At 35.0% G+C, this 21,597-nt stretch overlaps 1 protein-coding gene across 1 annotated transcript in view; it reads right to left on the reverse strand.

Moving 5' to 3' along the window:
* LOC107658303 (pappalysin-2-like) overlaps positions 1–21,597 on the reverse strand; it is a 63,572-nt gene that overhangs the window by 9,013 nt on the left and 32,962 nt on the right. The window contains exons 8-20 of the mRNA XM_016446835.1: positions 18,979–19,107; positions 18,714–18,799; positions 15,821–16,014; positions 15,545–15,658; positions 14,350–14,485; positions 14,090–14,264; positions 13,071–13,233; positions 11,932–12,109; positions 7,633–7,846; positions 4,076–4,244; positions 3,857–3,989; positions 3,351–3,460; positions 1,231–1,302 (exon numbers count right to left, since the gene is read on the reverse strand). Coding sequence (XP_016302321.1) covers positions 1,231–1,302; positions 3,351–3,460; positions 3,857–3,989; positions 4,076–4,244; positions 7,633–7,846; positions 11,932–12,109; positions 13,071–13,233; positions 14,090–14,264; positions 14,350–14,485; positions 15,545–15,658; positions 15,821–16,014; positions 18,714–18,799; positions 18,979–19,107 — 1,873 coding nt within the window. The remainder of the gene's footprint in view (positions 1–1,230; positions 1,303–3,350; positions 3,461–3,856; positions 3,990–4,075; positions 4,245–7,632; positions 7,847–11,931; positions 12,110–13,070; positions 13,234–14,089; positions 14,265–14,349; positions 14,486–15,544; positions 15,659–15,820; positions 16,015–18,713; positions 18,800–18,978; positions 19,108–21,597) is intronic.

Below are 21,597 nucleotides of genomic sequence, written 5' to 3' on the forward strand. Positions count from 1 at the left end.
CTGCTGGCAGTTTTAGTTTCTTATTTAGAGTATTATTTCATTAAAAAAAGGGGATAAAACGCTTTAAAGGGACAGTTCACCCCCCAACAATTAAATTATGTCATAATTTACTTGAACTTGAATAACTTACTTTCTTTTGTGGAACATAAAAGAAGGTATTTTGAAGACTGTTGGTAACAAAGCTGTTTTGGTTACCAATGACTTCCATTACATGAACGAAAAAAACTGAGATGTTTCTTAAATGATCTTCTTTTATGTTCCATAGTTTATGTTAGTCCGTTGTAGCCTAAACGTGTAATAAGTTTTATGTTGAATCAAATGAAATATTTCTTTCTAAAGCTACTATTTGTAATGTCTACTTAATACTTTCTCATTTAACACAAAAATAGCTTTAAATAATCTAAGGGGGTATTTTCACAGCCAATTTTTTTTCACACTGTTGTTTGCGAATAATTAGATAAATTAATCGACACATGTAATTAATTATATTAAAAATTTTAATCGACTGACAGCCCTAATATATATATATATATATATATATATATATATATATATTCATCCTTTCTGAATAAAAGTATTAATTTATTTTAAAATATATATATATATATATTACTGACCTCAAACTTTTGAAAAGTAGTGTTTATAAGGAAAAACAATAATATATAAAATATTTTTATTTATTTTTTTTAATTTATCCAAGTCTCACACTTCATTAATTTGAATGACATACTGTACTAAACACCTCTCCACCCTTTCACATTTTTAAGATATATCTATCTCCTGACATCACTGATGGAGCTAAAATCCAGACAGAAATACAATAAACACTCAACTGTTCATTTCAACACTATTTTCACTTCTATGCTTCAAATGTTTATCGTGTGACTTCAGAAACCTTGAAATACAGTGATCAAATCTTTTGGACTACTTTTAGGGTGCTTGTATTGTTTGTCTGTTTTAATCTTTTTTGATGCTTTTGGTCAACATAAACCGCTGTGCTAGGGAAAAGAGCTGCATGACCTGAAAGATACAGAGTAAATACAGAAAATCAGAAAAGCATATGGTTTTGTAACAACATGAGGGTGACAGAATGAGCTAGAATTTAGAAAGAATCTAGAATCATTTCCATCTTGCATAAAATCACATTAGCTGTGAGGGACTCTTTTGACTCTTGTATGATGTACTTTATTTCTAATCAGAAAGAAATCACATCATATAATTAGCACTCACCTCACAGGACTGAATGCAGTAGATCTGTGCTGGATTCGGATGCCACTTCAACATGCCAGTACAGACAATACTCTTTCAAAGGAAGAGAAATAGAGGATCACAAGAGGGAAGCGGAAGGAGAGAGTCAATTACTGCATTGTAATGATGACATCATTAAACAAAAAAGCTGACTTGTTACTATTGATTAAGTTCTTGTAACAAATCTTCTTGAGAGGAAATCTGAAAATGGGGTTTCTATTTATTCTTATTTTATTTAGACTTTTTCAGAAATCGAATAATATCGAACTTAATTTTAAAAGACAAAAATGAGACATGGTGCCTAAAAATAATACTGCAAATTAATATCCAATAACTATGACATATAATAAGGGTTACTCTTTGCCTCCTGTCCTTTCAAATTGAACAAATATTTCACTGATTTGACATTTTCTCAGAATTGGAAAGCTGACCTGTTTCTAAAGCAGAATTTCTGGAAAGAAACTTGCTTATCTCTTATTCATCTCCCTCCTACTGTGACCTTTCCTCCATCATTCTTACCCAATCTGCAATACTTTGGACAACATTCCTGTAAAGCAGGCTGTTCTTATGGGTGCTGATGTATCATTATAAACAATGGGAGTCCGACACCTTCAGAGGCGTCATGCTTGACGTGTGGCATTTTAAGCGTCTCTTATAAAAACATCACACTGTAATCATTACTCTCATGAGCTGATATGACAGTGACAGACAGAATCAACACTTTCGCAGAGAGGTGAGTTGAACCTGGTTTTGGAGCGAGAATCAAGGAAACCCAATCCAACTTATCACTCTAATGTGCCAATAATGCGATTCCAATTTTGCATCCAAAATATTCAGTCTGGAAGCTCCTCTGCCTAAAGCCAAATAAGGTCCCCACAAACAAAGATCAGAAAAGTGAGCGCTTTTACATTTGACAGATGTCAAACACACCTCATGTCATGATGTGTGGAACAGGGAAAAAAGACATTTAATTTCAGTCTAAGAAAATCATTTCAGGGGGCATTTTTGAGGGTCAGTCTTGACTACATTTATAAGACAACTTGCAAAAACCTTTTGTGTGCGGGCTGAATTAATGGACAAGGAAAACCTGGTCCCTTAAAAAGACATTTATCTTTTATTGCCATATCAGCTCTTACATCATTACAATAAAGACTAAGTAAGATCTTTATATAAGAACAATACAGTAACAATTTATAATGTTCAATTCGATAATATTAGTGGTCACACTTTATTTTAAGGCCGAATTATCGCTATTAACAAACCATTAACTACGACTTTAGCCTCAAACTCCTAATTTGCTGCTTATTAATAGTTAGTAAGGTCGTTGTTAAGTGTACTGTAGGTATTGGGCAGGATTAGGGATGTATAGAATATGTGCTTTATAAGTACTAATAAACAGCCAATATGTTAATGCTAATAAGCAAATAGTTATTAGTGAGAATTGCTCCCTATACTAAAGTGTTACCATATTGTATAATAATGCATATTATTATTTTAATGCATTATAAACTATCAAGGAACATTTTTACAGCATTTATTTATCTAGGTTAATGTTAAATGTATAACTATTTTATATAATTTAGATTTATTTATTTTATTGTTATAATGCATTTATATTTTATAATATTTATACATAATTAGAATGTATAAATATACTCATGTTGGTAATTCACGTTCATTCCTATTGAATACAACTTAAAATGATTTTTAAATTTATTAGTATGTACAAATTAACATTAACGGAATTGTTCAACTTCACCCAAAATTTAAAATGAGCTAAAAATGTACTCTCCCTCAGGCCATCCAAGACGTAGATTAGTTTTTTTTCTTCATAGGGTGAAACAAATTTAGCATTACATCACTTTGCTCACCAGTGGATCCTCAGCAGAAAATGAAGTAAATGAATACATTCTAATTAATAAATGCTGTAAAAATAATGTTGTTTATTAGTTAATGATATGCAATGCATTCCTAATAGTTTAATAGTAAATATTGAAAAAATGGAAAGTGCCTAAATTCTCAAACTTGAAGTTTGGTTAAAGCACTAGAACAGCCAATGATATCAAATAACAATTTGTGGCAAACTGGCTCCACCACCTCACCTGCACCTTGCTGGGAAGCATCCAGTGCTCTACTGTATCAGCACTGGAGCCATTGGCTAACACCACAGGGTCACTCAAGGCCACAATGCATGTTGGGTAACAGACTGCACCTGCCATGACACAAAGCAAGCTTTGCTTTAACCATCATTTGCATCTGTTGAATTTATTCATGTGAGCACATGAATAGCCAAGCTCCGGACTAGTCATCCATAGTTAAACAGCTTGGCAGGTTGGCACTCAAAAGTATCCTAGTGCATGCAACTGACTATGGTCTCGTGGCCCAGGTACAGTACAGTATGTCTAGACCTCTTATTAGGAAGAATAAATGCAGTGGCATAAATATACAGCCAAATAAAACAAAATAGTAAGATGCATATATGTTCAGACAATGATTGAGACAATAATCATTGCTTTGTTAGAAATCGACTGTCTAGTTATTTCCATATTTGAAATGGGCAACTTTTATCTCATAACCAGTAAATTGTCTTGTCAGTTTAAATCCTCACCCACGTCAAAGCCCTCCTCACAGCTGTATTCCACCAGGTTAAGGTCAAGAGGAGGCTGGCACGGTCCCTCTATCTTCTTACACATAGTAAAGTCCTCAGTCCATTTGCCATCTTTGGTGCATCGAATGCTTGACTGCAGGGACAAATGCAGATGAGTGTTTAATGACTGCAGAGTTTAGGAATACACAGATAGAGTTGACCTACAAAGTGCTACAATACCCTTTCTGTTGGTTCGGGACACTGTAGGGTGCAGATACTATCGAAATCCAAATTGTTGGTGCAGGTGTACATGCCCTCAAACATCAGCAGGAGAGGAGGGCATGTGACAGGTGAACAGCTGCCCTCTTGCCACATCCCACCCTCCAAACACTCCAACCTCAGAAACTTCCTGAGAAAAACAAGTCATTAGCATGAAGAAAGGGTAAAACTGTTTTACGCACATACCTACAGTATAATACCTGTACAAAGTCATTGCTTTGGCTGCGTTTCAAAATCTAGTAAGCTGACTCACTAAGCCCTACACTACTAGATTTCTTAATGTTGTCAAAACAGTAAAAACTAACTCTAACCTATCCCTAAGTACTACTGCAATTTAAATATATTTATGTCATGACAACTCTCTGAGGGATTGGCATGGTAATGTACATGACAATGTTAATGTATTTGGTCTTGGCGGAATAGATCTGCTACGCTACTGCTGCTGAGGCAGAGCAATTACCGAGACTTGCTACTGCCAATATATCCACAACATGCTGCTGTGAACATGTAAGAAATATTGCTGCTGCAACTTTCTTTCTCTGAAACCAATTGAGACTTTCCTTGGCTGTGTTTGGGATCATTGTCACGCTGGAATGTCAACCCTCATGTCATCTTCATCATCCTGGTAGATGGCAGCAGATTTGTCTCGGATGTCTCGGTATATTTTTCCATTCATCCTTCCTTCAATTATATGAACTTTGCCAGTGCCACACCATGATGTTTTTGGGATGATGTGCAGTGCCATTTGACCTCCAAACAATGGTGTGTATTATGGCATCCAAAGAGTTTAATTTTGGTCTCATCTGACCAGACTATATTCTCCCAGTATTTTACAGGCTTGTCTAAATATTACTTATGCAGTAAGTGCATTACTTATTGTTGTAAGGGAAACAGGTCAATTTAGCTCAAAGGGAATCATTTAAGACATTAAATCATAAATATGAGCCTTTAATTGCCTACGTAGCCTTATAAGCACACAAGTGCGCATAAAGCTTGCTACAGCACACCAGCAAGTATGATTATGTATGTGTCAGCGAAAAACAGTAAGGAGGCTGCATTAACATTAATAATGTATTGATAAACTAGTGCTTTCTTTGTTTTCGGTTTTAAGGGATGAAGTCGGCGACACTGACTCGTAATCTCCGCAGTAGTGATGTGCCTTTATGCATGTTTCATATGGATTACATAATCTGAGAATATTGTTTTCCATTTGAATTGGTTCATTTGAAAGTAGACATTTCACTCTCTATAGATATGCTTTCATATCTGTAAGGAAAGTATACACGGAGTTTCGCGCTCAAGTTCACAGAGACCAAGATGGCAGAAAGCGCATCCTGTTTGCTTTCATTATTTTTCAAAAGTGCAATGTTTTGTTGTTATTGTGTGTGCACACAAATAAATGCAGAGTCATTATAGATTCGAAAGATGTATTACTCTTATCTGTATGACCAAAAATGAAGGAGAATTTTAAGAGCAATTGACCGCACCGGCACCTCCATCTGTCTTGTGAGCGCGCTACTGTTCAGCTTCCACACTCCGCACAGACACTTCAATAGCGCACATTTCTCTAGGTTAACATTAGATTGAGCAGCCATGTAAAGTTGCTGCTACTAACATATTTCAGATGATAAGTCATATTTGAGGTCGATGAATGATAGTCGAGCGTTTGGATGTCCTGATCGATGTACTTCACCATACTGTATCACCACATAGGTCCAGCCGTTACCGATCTATCCGTCACGATCTGCGTGACTTCGCCAATGTGGATTTTTTTTTTCTGCGACTAAGCTACTAATAAACTTTTGGTCGACCAAGCCTCTTCTGGTCGACTAACGATTAGTCGACTATTAGGGGGCAGCCCTAATACCTAATACATATAGATAGATAGATAGATAGATAGATAGATAGATAGATAGATAGATAGACAGACAGACAGACAGAAAGAAAAAATATAGAAAGCATTTAAATCAGTCAATGATTCTTTAAATAGAAAGTTCAAAAGAACTATGGAAACTTTTTATCTCCCATTTGACTTTTTTCCTCACAGTTGCGATTAATATTAATTGCGAGATATAAACTAAGAATTGCGAGAAAAAATTAAGCCATGTGAGACAAAATATTCACAATTATCATTTTTGTTTTTTATTCTGTGGTGGGAAAAAAAAAACAAATTCAGCATAAAATGCAAACTTAGAATTTCAATATGTAAACTCAGAATTGAGAGAGAAAAAAAGAATCTCACAATTCTGTCTTTCTTTCCTCAGAATTTTAAGGAAAAAGTCAGAATTGTGAGAAAAAAAAATCTCACAATTAACTTTTAAGCTTCCATAAAATGTCTTTGTCTTTTTTTGATGTACTTATTGCATCCTTGCTAAATTAAAATATTAATACAAAAATCAATCAATAAAAAAAATCTTAGTAACTTGTACAGTGTGGCTGTCCGTCTCTATAAAGAGCATCCTATCCTAACTACTTGTGATGCTAGCATGTTGCTAAGCTAACAATGCCTTTTTAAATAAATTGAACTATGTAATTTTAATGCTTTTAATTATGGAATAAAAAACATAATTAAACAACAGTGGCCTTAGAAGGATGGAATAAAAAACATAATTAAACAACAATGGCCTTAGAAGGATGTAATAAAAACATAATTAAACAATAATGGCCTTAGAAGGTATCATACTTTTGTTGTTTACAATTAGAGAAATGCATAAAAAAGCTGTATCAATAGGTTGTTCACTAGATTTTTGAGACAGTTAATAGAATTGTTACATTAAACATGCTGAAATGCAATTGTAGGTTCTCAATCTGCTTCTGGTCTGAATTTTTGCACAACGTGAATGCAGCAATTACTATGTTTCTTGAATGATATTCTCCTCCAGCCACAGGGGATTTATTCACATCTAAGCCATGTGACAAACCATCTGGTATGACCAAATAGCCAATAAATCCTGAGGAAATAAATTGGGGTGTAGTGTTCATTGAGAAAGATCATACGGAAGCACAGGCTAAAACTACCTTGATAATAGCATAACACCTCTCTTTAAACCGTCATAAACCATTTGCTGAACCTTCATAATGAAATGCGTTTTAGAACAAACATTCCAATGGTCTTAATAAACAGGATCATTTAAATGGCTTTATGAGACACGCTGGCTATCGCTTCTGGTATTAATGCCCAATTAAAAGCAGTTAAAAGACACTGAGGTATTTTACCAGCCATTTTAATAACTCATAAAGACGAGGCAGGTGCAAACGCTAGTCCCCTCAGATGTGCTAAATTATGCTATAGCTTGATTGGATTGAACACCAAAACAACACGCCATCAAACCATTCATCAAAGTACACTGTTGACTCCATTGCTGAAAGATATTTGGAAACACATGGAGTAAGATTTTGATCTTATTAGAACCATGTGAGCAACCTAGATGCTGGAAACATATATTTTACCCTCAAAATTTGTCAACAGAGTAACCTATGCCTAGAAATCAGTTCAAACCATACAGACTGCAACTCACTTTTTTGGCTTTTTGTTGAGTGTGCCAGTGACGTAATATCCCGGGTTGCATTTGTAGCGGCACACAGTGCCCACGTCATGCCCGCCTCCATGACACTGAGGAACTAGCAGCGTGGCACTGGGTACAGAAGGTGGATCCGAACACTCAATCTTGCAGTAAGCCTCTGGATATGACCATAGTCCATCCTCAAGACAAACCAATGTGTCACTTTCACCTGAAAAACAGATCCTGATAAGAAACCTGCATCCAAATGGAACAAAAATGCTGTCAGTATAAGTAGTTAAGGGCTTTTCATAAGAAGGCAAGAGGGCAGTCAGTTCTACTATTTCTGAGTGTACTTAATCATTATTTTCAGGAAAAAAGTATTTAAATATATTTTTTCAAGGTGAGTTTTTTTTTTTTTTACCAGCTACCATGTTGATCGCACCTATTACTTTTAGCATGAATTCAAACAATAAGCAGTAAAGTAGTTTTGTTCAAATATTTTTAGACATAAAAAAGAAAAAAATATTTTCAATCATTCTTTTATTAAAGTTTTTATTTATTTATATATTCATTCATTCATTCATTCTTTATTATCAATAAGGATGGTTGTTTTACCCTGATATTTTTTATATTAAATTAATTACATTACAATATTAAATTAATTACATTAAATTTCATTTTTAATATTAATTACAAATTAATTTTAATACAGAGGTTAAAAACATGTTCAAAGAAGAAGAGCTGTATTCAAGTAATTTTGTGAATGAAAAGCATCATAATTTATAATAAATTAATAAATATTACAAAAAATGAGTGTCACAATATATACTTCCATTAAGTTTGGAAATAATACCTTTGCACAGGCATAAATGTTTTACAGTAATATGTAAAACATTAATTACGGTAATATAATATGTTTTAAAGGTCATATTTGTTTTCTGTTTCTATTAACTAATAAGAGAAGTATTACAGTGGTTTTCATAAAATCTCGCTTTATAAAATAAAGCACATGGTGCAGTGGTGCCATGTGATATAGGACTCTCTCATTGTACTATTATAGTAACATATCTAATTAGATTTTGTTCAAGTTCTAAAGCAGTTTTATTGGTCAATAAAATATAATGATTCCTTTAAGCTTTAAGGTGTCTGCCTACTTTGTAGCTGTGCTTAAATTTAGCTATACCAAAAATGGCTGCAAACTGCATTTTTCCAACATCCATGAAAAGTTCCAGCTTTCGCCACTTCAAAAAAAAAAAAAAGTCTCTCACTAAGTACATAAATCACGGTATTATTTTTGTGTGTTCCAATTAATGTCAAGTCATGAATAGATTTTAAAAACTCCCTAAGGAGCACTACAGCCCATCACTTTAAAGCACTACAGTACAAGAACCTTGCCATCAAGACCAATAAGCATAGCTACTCAGTGATGCAATGTCCTGGACCTTCCAGTGCACTGACCACAGACTGCACCGCTCCCTGCCAAAAGAAAAAAATTTAGACCGATCCATCAAAAGCCTGCATTTAAAACAACTAGTGAGAGTGTGAGGAGTGGTCCCTCGACCCCTGAGCCACCTTGCCATAGTTATCCAGAGGCAAGAGAGCCAAGTGCCAGCCTGCTCTATGCTGTCCTAAATGAGGGGCTCTCTGGGGGCTACTTGCCTATTTGCTTGTTTCCTATCTCCACCTGTGTGCTGTTCTCCTGCAGCTAGGGTCTACTTTTCTATTTACACAGCCAGGAAAGAGGGCTGGGACCACAGCCAGACCGACACACAGTTCCTGAATGAGAGCAAGAACAACACTGACACACAAATGACTATATACTGTATGTAAGCACACATACATACAAAAATCCAAATATTTAGCTTAGCACTGTAAAAAAAAAAAAACTACATGATTGATTGGAGTTCTCTAAACCACTGCACTTTGACTATCATTGTGGTTTCTCATTATCTGTGTCATGTCCAGCTTTAAATCACTATTTGACTCAAAAAGCAGAAAACCCTCTCCACAAACCATAACAGCGGTGACAGCAAACAAATCAATAAAGTATTTTATTTTTTAGAATATAATAATATAATATAATATAATATAATATAACAATATAATATAATATAATATATTATTAAATTGTATTTTGTTTCAAGTAACAAAATCGTTTTTATGGTTTTAGACTATCATTAAATAAAATTACACTACAATTATTCAATTATTTTATGATAATACATATTATTTGTTTGCAGTAATATTTATATGTTTACTAGTGCTGGCACAACTAGCAGTTCTGAGTCAAATGACCTCAAGACATAAAAAAGAAAAAAATATTTTCAATCATTCTTTTATTAAAGTTTTTATTTATTTATATATTCATTCATTCATTCATTCTTTATTATCAATAAGGATGGTTGTTTTACCCTGATATTTTTTATATTAAATTAATTACATTACAATATTAAATTAATTACATTAAATTTCATTTTTAATATTAATTACAAATTAATTTTAATACAGAGGTTAAAAACATGTTCAAAGAAGAAGAGCTGTATTCAAGTAATTTTGTGAATGAAAAGCATCATAATTTATAATAAATTAATAAATATTACAAAAAATGAGTGTCACAATATATACTTCCATTAAGTTTGGAAATAATACCTTTGCACAGGCATAAATGTTTTACAGTAATATGTAAAACATTAATTACGGTAATATAATATGTTTTAAAGGTCATATTTGTTTTCTGTTTCTATTAACTAATAAGAGAAGTATTACAGTGGTTTTCATAAAATCTCGCTTTATAAAATAAAGCACATGGTGCAGTGGTGCCATGTGATATAGGACTCTCTCATTGTACTATTATAGTAACATATCTAATTAGATTTTGTTCAAGTTCTAAAGCAGTTTTATTGGTCAATAAAATATAATGATTCCTTTAAGCTTTAAGGTGTCTGCCTACTTTGTAGCTGTGCTTAAATTTAGCTATACCAAAAATGGCTGCAAACTGCATTTTTCCAACATCCATGAAAAGTTCCAGCTTTCGCCACTTCAAAAAAAAAAAAAAGTCTCTCACTAAGTACATAAATCACGGTATTATTTTTGTGTGTTCCAATTAATGTCAAGTCATGAATAGATTTTAAAAACTCCCTAAGGAGCACTACAGCCCATCACTTTAAAGCACTACAGTACAAGAACCTTGCCATCAAGACCAATAAGCATAGCTACTCAGTGATGCAATGTCCTGGACCTTCCAGTGCACTGACCACAGACTGCACCGCTCCCTGCCAAAAGAAAAAAATTTAGACCGATCCATCAAAAGCCTGCATTTAAAACAACTAGTGAGAGTGTGAGGAGTGGTCCCTCGACCCCTGAGCCACCTTGCCATAGTTATCCAGAGGCAAGAGAGCCAAGTGCCAGCCTGCTCTATGCTGTCCTAAATGAGGGGCTCTCTGGGGGCTACTTGCCTATTTGCTTGTTTCCTATCTCCACCTGTGTGCTGTTCTCCTGCAGCTAGGGTCTACTTTTCTATTTACACAGCCAGGAAAGAGGGCTGGGACCACAGCCAGACCGACACACAGTTCCTGAATGAGAGCAAGAACAACACTGACACACAAATGACTATATACTGTATGTAAGCACACATACATACAAAAATCCAAATATTTAGCTTAGCACTGTAAAAAAAAAAAAACTACATGATTGATTGGAGTTCTCTAAACCACTGCACTTTGACTATCATTGTGGTTTCTCATTATCTGTGTCATGTCCAGCTTTAAATCACTATTTGACTCAAAAAGCAGAAAACCCTCTCCACAAACCATAACAGCGGTGACAGCAAACAAATCAATAAAGTATTTTATTTTTTAGAATATAATAATATAATATAATATAATATAATATAACAATATAATATAATATAATATATTATTAAATTGTATTTTGTTTCAAGTAACAAAATCGTTTTTATGGTTTTAGACTATCATTAAATAAAATTACACTACAATTATTCAATTATTTTATGATAATACATATTATTTGTTTGCAGTAATATTTATATGTTTACTAGTGCTGGCACAACTAGCAGTTCTGAGTCAAATGACCTCAGGAATGCCAAAAAGCACAATTATTTGTTGGATTTTTTCCAGTTTACATGGGCAAACACACAAGAAGGGTTCATATCACCCACAAATATACAGTTATTGACTTAAAGTCTTATTATTTTAGAAAGGAAGCCCAAAGTCTAACAGAAACAGACACATGCACTGAATGTAAGGAATCCAAAAACCCTCAGGTCTCACACTGTAGCCCAGTTCCCATCCTCACCTTGCAGGATCGCCGGGGCGTTACAGGAAAAGGTGCACTGCTTGCCGAATGTGGTGCCCCAGGGACACGAGAAGGAGGCAAAGTAGACGTGAGACTGAGGAGGTGGGCCGCAGTCCACTGGCTGACAGCTCACTACACGGTCCCACACTCCATGCACACAAATCAGCTCTGCTTCCGTCTGAGGAGAGGAGAGGACAAAACAAACAGAAAGACTGCCTCTTATAATGTCATAGTTTCATTAGGCTCATTAGACAACATGACAATTATTTCACTTGACACAAATAAGACGTTGTTTCATTGAGTTATAAAATCAGTGTGAATATCTTTTCTTAGATAACTTGATGAGAAATGTTTGAATTCACAGACTTTTGTATTTTGGTAAATGTGAACACAATTTGAGACATCGAACATGTGAACATGATTTTAAGCGTTTATGTTCTCTACAGTTATTGGAATATTCTGGTATTTTGCAAAATCTGAATAAACTAAGACATGTGGGTTCCTGCTCTTGTCTTCTAGAATTACTGTAGATGCTCTTGCCCTTACACTGCATTTTAGTAATTCTCCACAATAATTTAATCAACTCTTTCACAATAACAAACAGGAATGTGATGATTTGGAAAATGTACGTCACAAGACTTACAAAAGTAGACCTTTCTTTTTATGTTTACAAAATGCTTCTTGCTCCAAAACAGTTGCAAAAAAGTCAAACTACTGAATAAACACTGTGTATATCTAATATCACCCTAAATTATCTTTGTTTGGACATGCGCACATACTGTATAAATGGGCCTCCAGTTAAGAATAAGGTGTTTACATGACCCGATTAAGCCAATATTCCTAGAAATATGAATAAGATGGCTTGCTTATGGCTGTATTAATCAAAATTTTGGATCATGTAAACATGTTTACCTGAAGCACTAACTGGAAAATGACTAATTCAATTATTAGCAGAATATGAACACAGTCATTGTTAAGATCTCTTCTCAGGAAAAAAAAATCTTCCGAAAAAGCAATATGTTCTCATTTAATCTCACTGCTGCTTAGCAGAAACTAGATATCAAGGAGATGTGATTTTTCTTTCTTAAAGGGGTTATTGCAGAGAGAAAGAAACAGGATGTTAACAATATTGTATGCACTTGATGAGAAGGAAGGCCCTGGCCATGGAGAACGGTGAGCGTATAGCCACGATGACAAGAAACAGAGCAGTGTTTGGAGTCTATGACTGGAGTACAGCGGACTGAAGCATGTTCGACGTTTAGAGGACTGCATGACTCAGTACTGCACAGCCTACGCACACATCTGAGTGAGAAAAACACATATTAATTTAATTATTATTTGTAGACATTGACAGACATCATATCCACCATCAAACACGATGGAATTATTTGCTTTTCTATCTGTGTCTCTGTGTAAGTGTATGATGTATTTGTCTTTTATATACTACCATTCAAAAGTTTGGGATATGTCATTTTGTTTTTTGTTTTTTTTGAAAGAAATAATATTTTTATTCAGCTAGAACACATAAAGTTGATTAAAAGTGAGAGTAAAGACATTCAAAATATTTATTTTTCAAGTAATTGCTGTTCTTTTGAACTTTCTATTCATAAAAGAATCTTGGGGAGAAAAAAACTAATGGTTTACACAAAAATATTAAGCAGCACAAATGTTTTCAACACTTATAATAATCAGCGAAGTTTCTTGAGCACAAAATCAGAATAGTAGGGTGATTTCTCAAGAATCATATGACACTGAAGACTGGAGTAATGGCTGCTGAAAATTCACCATCACAGGAATAAATTACATAAAAAAATTGTGATAATATTTAAAATAGTAGTGTTTTACTGTATATTTGATCAAATACATGCAGCTTTGATGAGCATAAGAGACTCCTTTCAAAAACGTAAAAAAATTGTACAGATCCCTAACTTGTAGTGTTTATATATACACTAGTCAACATTTGAAGTGGATCGAAAAACTTTCATCAAAGTTGTCCTAAAACCTACAACCAAAATGTGTTCTTGTCTTAGGACAACTTTGATAAACTTTTTTGATCCACTTCAAATGTTGACTACTGTATGTGTGTGTGTGTGTGTGTGTGTGTGTGTGTGTGTGTGTGTGTGCTTGTAAGTCGTGGGAGACCCCACCCTCAGCGCACCCGGTCAGGGCAAAGGCGCTGAAGTGACAAGATGTACGCAATGCAACCGCCAACACCGCCACTTGAGAGGAGGAGAAGTTGAGCTGCACTGCTGAAGTCTGGTAGAAGGGCACACTCAGGTTATGAGTCACATTCACCACTAGGGGGTTATACTGACATGACAGCTCGTACGAACCTGTGGACAGGCACACACAACGAAGTCACATAAAAATACAAAATTTACAATCTTTCACAATCAAATTAAAGATATTATGTGTTACCAAGATTGTGTTTTTTGCCGGTGGTGTCACACAGTTCAATGGTCACTGTTTTCCTGCAATTTTCGCCATGCCAACTACCATCATAGGCAAGGTAGATAATAACAGAGGCTGCTACACCCGGTCGCTCAAATCCTACCTGCAAAAACAAAGTATCAGTATTATTAGTAATTAATATATGGCTCCTTAGCTCACATAATTTATGACCTCTCTGAATGGCCATAGATGGCATATAGAAATATAAGTGCCATAAATACGGGGGAAAAAATCTGAATATACTGTACATGCATACATATATATTGTTTAAAAATGTGGGAATGGTAAGATTTTTGGTAACACTTTATAGGTATAGGGAGCAATTCTCACTATTACTAGTTGCTTATTAGCATTAACATTTTGGCTGTTTATTAGTACTGATAAAGCTCATATTCTGCATGAACATATTCTATATGCCTAATCCTACCCAATACCTAAACTCAACAACTACCTTACTAACTATTAATAAGCAGCAAATTAGGAGTTTATTAAGGCAAACGTTGTAGTTAATAGTTTGTTAATAGCGAGAATTGGCCCTTAAATAAAGTGGGACCAGATTAGATTTTTTTTTTATGTTTTTGAAAGAAGTCTCTTATGCTCACTGATTAAAAGTACTTGTGAAATATTACAATTTAAAATGTCATTTTCATTATCCTTCAGAAATCATACTAATATGCTGATTTGGTGCTCAATAAACAGTTCTTTTTATTAGCAATGTTGAAAACAGTGGTGCTGCTTAATATTTAAGTGGAAACCCTTTCTGTGGATTCCTTGATGAATAGAAAGTTCAAAAGAACAGCATTATTTGATATAGAAATCTTTAGTAATATTATAAAAAACCTTTACTGCCACTTTTCATTCATTTAATGCATCCTTGCTTAATACAAGTATTAATTTCATAAATAAATAAACTTCTACTGACCCCAAGTTTAAACAGTAGTGTACATAAAACTGCTTAAAAATTTTCCCGTATTTTACAAAACATTTTAAATTTACTCAAGCATATTTGAAAAAAACACAAAATGTGCATTAATTATTGACAAGGCTGTCAGCAGAGGGTGAAGCTAATACTTACATCAAATAGCCCAATATAGATTGAATAATCTGTCAAATTCAAAGTCTTTACGCTCAATGTTTGTTCACTGAGCAAGTGTGTGTGTACCTTTAGCCAGACAGGCTGATCCTGAGTATAGTAACCATTCAAATGGGCAGTACAGGGGCTCCAGGCGTCATGAGCCACTACTTCATTAATGTCAAAATACTGCGACTTGCACATCTGATGAGGATATAAAAAGAAAAAGGATATCTAAACTGTAAAATTTAGTTCAAAGCATAACAGATTTTTTTGATCATTTGAGTGGTTCATTTAAGACGATGTTCATTAGTGAGGCAGATAAACGGTTCATAATGGCTAATGATTTCTAAACAGTTTGTGTACCTGAGTGAGCACAGGCTCCCCGTTGACCTTTGAGGCAGGGCAGCTCTCGTCCTGATGCGAGCCCGAGGCGGTGGACGCCCACTGATCAGTGAACCCCTGGGGAGTGAAAAAGCCACAGTCCTGGATGCTGGAACGTCTTTCGAACTCCTCACACACTCCGTCCCCTTCAAAAACATAGCACAGGCTCGGCCGACCTGAGAGAGACGGAAAAAGCAAGAGAGAGTGAGCACAAACTCATCATAAGTAACAAATAATGACTTCACTGCCAAGATCTAATTGTGTTTTCATAGCAAGTCAGTGAGACTCGGCTTCACTTATGTGTGAATTGAAAATAAAAAGGAACGTGATTCCACCGGGACGATTAAATAAACGATCATACAAATATGTGGATGATGTCATGGCGTATGAATGAGTTATGACAGAAGTGCACGTGGGGCTAAAAGGGGAATTAGCATGCCGTTAAAGCGAATTCGTTAGAGAGTGACACGTGTGAATGACATCAGAGTCTTGCATGAGCTCTTGTCTGAGAATGCTGAAAGGTAAGAGGAAGTTGACTCATCGGCGGGAACAGCTTATCAAAGGCGAGGGGCTCAAAAGGGTTCTAACAACAAATGAAAAACACAAGCATTTGATTGGCCGTCTCTGCTGCAGAACAGCTGACCTAACCCACATGCCAATGCCAAGGGCTTTACTCCTAAGCTTTGTTGATCTGTGCTCCCCAAATACGCTCGTGGAGATAATATATGAGAGCTCCTAATGTGGCATTAGAGTAAATATCGCAAAAAAGCCATTCCCGAATGCCCTGAATCCACAAAAATGCGGTTACAAGCTACTATGAAAACATTGGGAAGTTTGAGGCATGTGAGTCAGTCGCTGCTTCGTCTATGGTTATGTTTGAATTAGAGGCTTCTCATGCTTCACGCTCAAAGAAAATGTAGCACTTTCAGTCACGAAAACAACTTTGACTAAATTTGCCTTTTTTTCTCCTAACATTTCCTGTGAGTCTTCCTGTACTGCATTTACTCTCACTCAGGTGCATTATGTAACAATGGTGTACAGTTAGATCCATTGCAGCTTACGAAATACTATATGTGCAACAGTTTGGACCATTTCCAATAGTGTGATGACATAAACCTTTGACACTATTGAATAAGATGATGTTGATTATATAATTATATGTTACAGTAAATGACCTAAAATCCACAGTTTGGACTGGATACTTTGCAATCTGGATTGAATCTTTGAATGCATATGTATTGCACAAATATTCAGACCGAATTGTCAGATATCACAGACTTTGCTGTCAAGGAAATTACTCATAATTCATAATGAGGATTTTTTTTTTTTCTGGTCAGCCTAGAAATAAAAACAACAGTAAGATATGGTGATCCACAACTCAGCAACACAAGAGAACAATTATTTTAACTGTCAGTATACTGGACTTTTAGAGCAAGTAGAATTGTTTTTTACTACATTATATATATTGCATTCTAGCAGAATTAGGACTAAAAAATAACAATGTGTAAGTTACTCCAGAAAATAATTATTTACACACTGAGATCAAAAGATTGGGGTCTGTAAGATTGTAATGTATTTGAAAGGGGTCTCTCATGCTCACCAAGGATGTATTTACAAAAATACAGTAAAAACAGTAATACTGTGAAATATTATTATAATTTAATAATATCTGTAATTATATATTAATGTAATAGAATGTAGTAATACATAATAATTCAATAACATTCATTTAATAGAAACTGTTTTCTATTTTAATATATTTTTAAATAGAAAAAAAAACTATACAAATCCTGCATAATATTTAAAACTGCATCATCACAAAAATATTTTTATTAGCAAAGTTTCAGTCAATCGACCTTCCTCAGACCTTATATATACTTTTTCTAGTTTATATTGTAGTTTCATCCCACGTACCTACAAATGATTTCCTAACAAATATTAAAATGTAATAATTTATTCCTGTGAAGGCAAAGCTGAATTTTCAGCAGCCATTACTCCATTCTTCAGTGTCACCTGATCCTTCTGAAATCATTCTAATATGCTGATTTGCTGCTCAGTAAACATTTCTTCTTATTATCTATGTTGAAAACAGTTGTGCTGTTTAATAGTTTTTGTGGAAACTAATTTTAAAAAAATAGAATTCTTTGATGAATGGAAATATAAAAAGAACTGCATTTAAATGTAAAACAGTATTTAGTGTAAAAGACACAATAATGTAAAAACATGACTAATGACAGCAATGAACAATATTTTGCAAAATAATGAAAATAGACATTTTCTTATACATATATACACAATACAATGATTATTATATGACGCCCCCTAACAACAACAACAAAAGTAATGTTTAAATTTATGTATATATTTTGCTACCTAACATGCAACAATTTTATTTTTTCATGCGACCTTTCTTTATTTGTACATTTTCCCATCTGCAGATTACAGAGGATAATTTAAACAATGTTAAATTTTAACTCCAGAGTAATGATTGTCTGTATCGTCTAGTGTTATGAGAATGGATTGAGGAAATTGTCACTTTCAGTTGCATTTTATTCATAATGCTATGTTTTAGAAGGAATACTTCGGGCATAATAATTATTAATAATTTAATAATTTTTGAATTTTTGAATATGACGACCTTCACATTTCCTTCAATATCACTATGAGAGAAAAACAGTAGCAGAGGAATCCGAATCTACAGGGGACATAGCAATATTATATTGTTTTGTTTTGGTTTGCTTTGTTTTGTTTTGAGAGCTAGTTATGATTATTACCCGGGTTTATTGTCCTTTGTGTAAGTTTTCTGTTGTGGTGTTTACAGTCTGAGGGCCAGAGTTCTCAGTGGACAGTATTTGTTTTTTTGAGTGTGACTCACCATGACACTTGAAACCTGGTTCAACTTGGCATTTTTTTGAGCAGCCGTCTCCATCTAAGAGATTCCCGTCATCACAATCCTCAGTCCTGTGGGGGAGAGAGAGCGATGCCAAGGGTTACAGTTATGAAATATGTGGAAGGTCTTTGGCTATGCTTCAAAACACAAAAGACTCAAACAAATACTCAAAAATATGAAACATTCTTTAAAAATGACTAAAGCACGTAACATGCAAAGCCTCTGATGGACCCTATAAGTTTATACTGACCCCTGTAGTGTGCCATCACCACAGAAATGTTCTCCATGAGTGTAAACCAGGCCTGGGGAAAGTTCACTGAACAAACCGTCTGATTCCACCTGGATCCTGTACAGGTACTGAACGTCTCTCTGCACATCACTAAGCACACAAACACATTCAGAACAAAATCTACATAGTTAAGCAAAAAGCAAGCAGTGAGAGCATTAAGAATTTAAAATGAATGAATGAATGAATGAATGAACGAACGAACGAACGAACGAACGAACGAACGAATGAATGAATGATTGATTAGTGGTGGGGATTTTTTTGGAGACTCTTTCTGCAGGTTAGTAATCGAATCATTCATTCAACCATTTTGTTTAAAAACAATGATTCATCCAGGAGTGAAATGTGACCGTCTTTATGGGTGAGTTACTGGATTATTCCTTAAACAATTTGTTAAAACACTGTTCAAAAACACTGAATCATTCAGCAACAAAACACCACTACTGTGTGTGGCTCTGTGTTGCACCGGTTCTACTGTGGCTTTGTTTGAAACTATCTTTGTTGAAGCACTAAAAACCAAGTAACTTGAAATATTGCATCTAAAATATTTGTAATATTTAAAGTTACTCAATATAAACTTCATGTTTATTGAAATCTTAAAAACAATTTCATACAATATAAATAAATGCATAAATGAACAATCAAACAAAGTGTAATAAATTTATACTATATTTAGTAATAAAGTTAAATTTTTCCAACTGTAATCATGCATACTACATATGATTATATTGACTGTCAATAGTCTGTAACTGTAAACCAGTCAACATTTGAAGTGGATCAAAACCTTTCATGAAAGTTGTCCTAAAACCTAAAACCAAAATGTGTTCTGTCTTAGGACAACTTTGATTAACTTTTTTGATCCACTTCAAATGTTGACTACTGTAGTTGAGAAAACAATTTTTCGGATAGAGGAAACAACAGTTTGAAGTTAAAAATGTCTTGATGGATTTTACAAACATGCAGTTTTTCACTTCACAGGACTAGATTAGAGTGGGTTATTTATAGATTATTGTGACATTTTTATCAGCTGTTTGGACTCTCATTCTGACGGCACCCATTCACTGCAATGCATCCATTGGTGAGCGAGTGATGTAATGCTAAATTTCTCCAAATCTGTTCCGATGAAGAAACAAACTCAACTACATCTTGGTATCTATCTGGATGGTCTGAGGATGAGTACATTTTCAGCAAGTTTTAATTTTGGGGTGAACTATTCCTTTAAAAGTGATCATAAACCATATTGAAGAATCACAGACGTGCTGATATTCAGCACAACAGCTCAAATGCACAATATGAACCTGAAATATGCTGCAGAAATACTTGATCTAAGCTATATCTATTCTCAGGGTGTTCTCAAATCTAACCTTGTTAAAAATGGAAATGACCTTTTAATGTTGAGGGTATCACTGCATGTCGCGCTGTGATGTACCTCGGGGGTATCGATCTGATCTGATTGAATGACCCTATAAAAAGAGTCTAGCCATGATTGCCAAGGCTTGTTTGATTTCAGTCGTTTTCCGGCCGGGGTAAGAGGATGCCTAGCTAACTGAGCATCATATACTTTCTCCAGCAGGTCTTATTACTCAACAAATTGCCCTTATTAATTATGGATTACTTCCAGGGACAGGGAAGGGGAGAGAGACTACTTAAAGCTATTGTTCTGAGGTCACAAAGGGAGATCCAATGAAGGATTCTGAGCAAGTGATAAGATAAAGTCATATTTCTTTCTTCGTAGCACAGCCAGTTATAGAGAAAGGCAGTGACCTACAGCACAAGACCTCCTCTGGTGAGGTATAACATATTTTATTTGGCAACTGTACATTAGAATAGCCATTAGACCCATGAAACCTTCATCTAGGTGACTAAGGAGAACATAACACACTTGAGCTTAAACGCATCAATGTCTGTACACATTTGGGCTTGTGTAACATCAGAGGTTTTGACCTTCTTAACTGTGTCCAACTATTTAAAGCATTCAATGAAAAACCATCCAAAAAGTAACATTAACAAAAGTACAAAAGTAATAATATGGATTTAATATTACTGCCCCCTAAATGTTGGCAAAATCTGCAAACCTCATATGAAATGCAAAGAAAATAAAACAACTCATATAATATGTATTGAGTATATGAGTGTGCACTGTGTATATTATTATGTATATATAAATACAAACACATGCATGTATATATTTAAGAAAAATATGTTAAGTTTATACACTAGAGGGGTAGTCCACGCCTTCCGTCCAGGGCCTGTAAGTTCTCATCTGCTCTGACGGCTAAGGCTTACAGTGCTGCTGGACAGGCCGCTTCCGCCCTGCACGCCATGGCCCTCCTGCAAGTCCACCAGGCCAAGGCGTTGAAGCAGTTGCACGAGGGTGGTGCTGAACCAGGTGTGCTGCAGGAACTGCGCACAGCAACGGACCTCGCACTTAGGGCGACGAAAGTCACGGCGCGGGCCCTGGGTCAGACGATGTCCACATTGGTGGTCCAGGAGCGCCACCTATGGCTAACCTTGGCGGATATGAGGGAGGCCGACAAGCATCGCTTCCTGGACTCCCCGATCTCCCAGGCCGGCCTATTCGGT

The sequence above is a fragment of the Sinocyclocheilus anshuiensis genome, unplaced genomic scaffold (assembly GCF_001515605.1).
Source record: "Sinocyclocheilus anshuiensis isolate Anshui unplaced genomic scaffold, SAMN03320099.WGS_v1.1 scaffold375, whole genome shotgun sequence".
NCBI lineage: Eukaryota > Metazoa > Chordata > Actinopteri > Cypriniformes > Cyprinidae > Sinocyclocheilus > Sinocyclocheilus anshuiensis.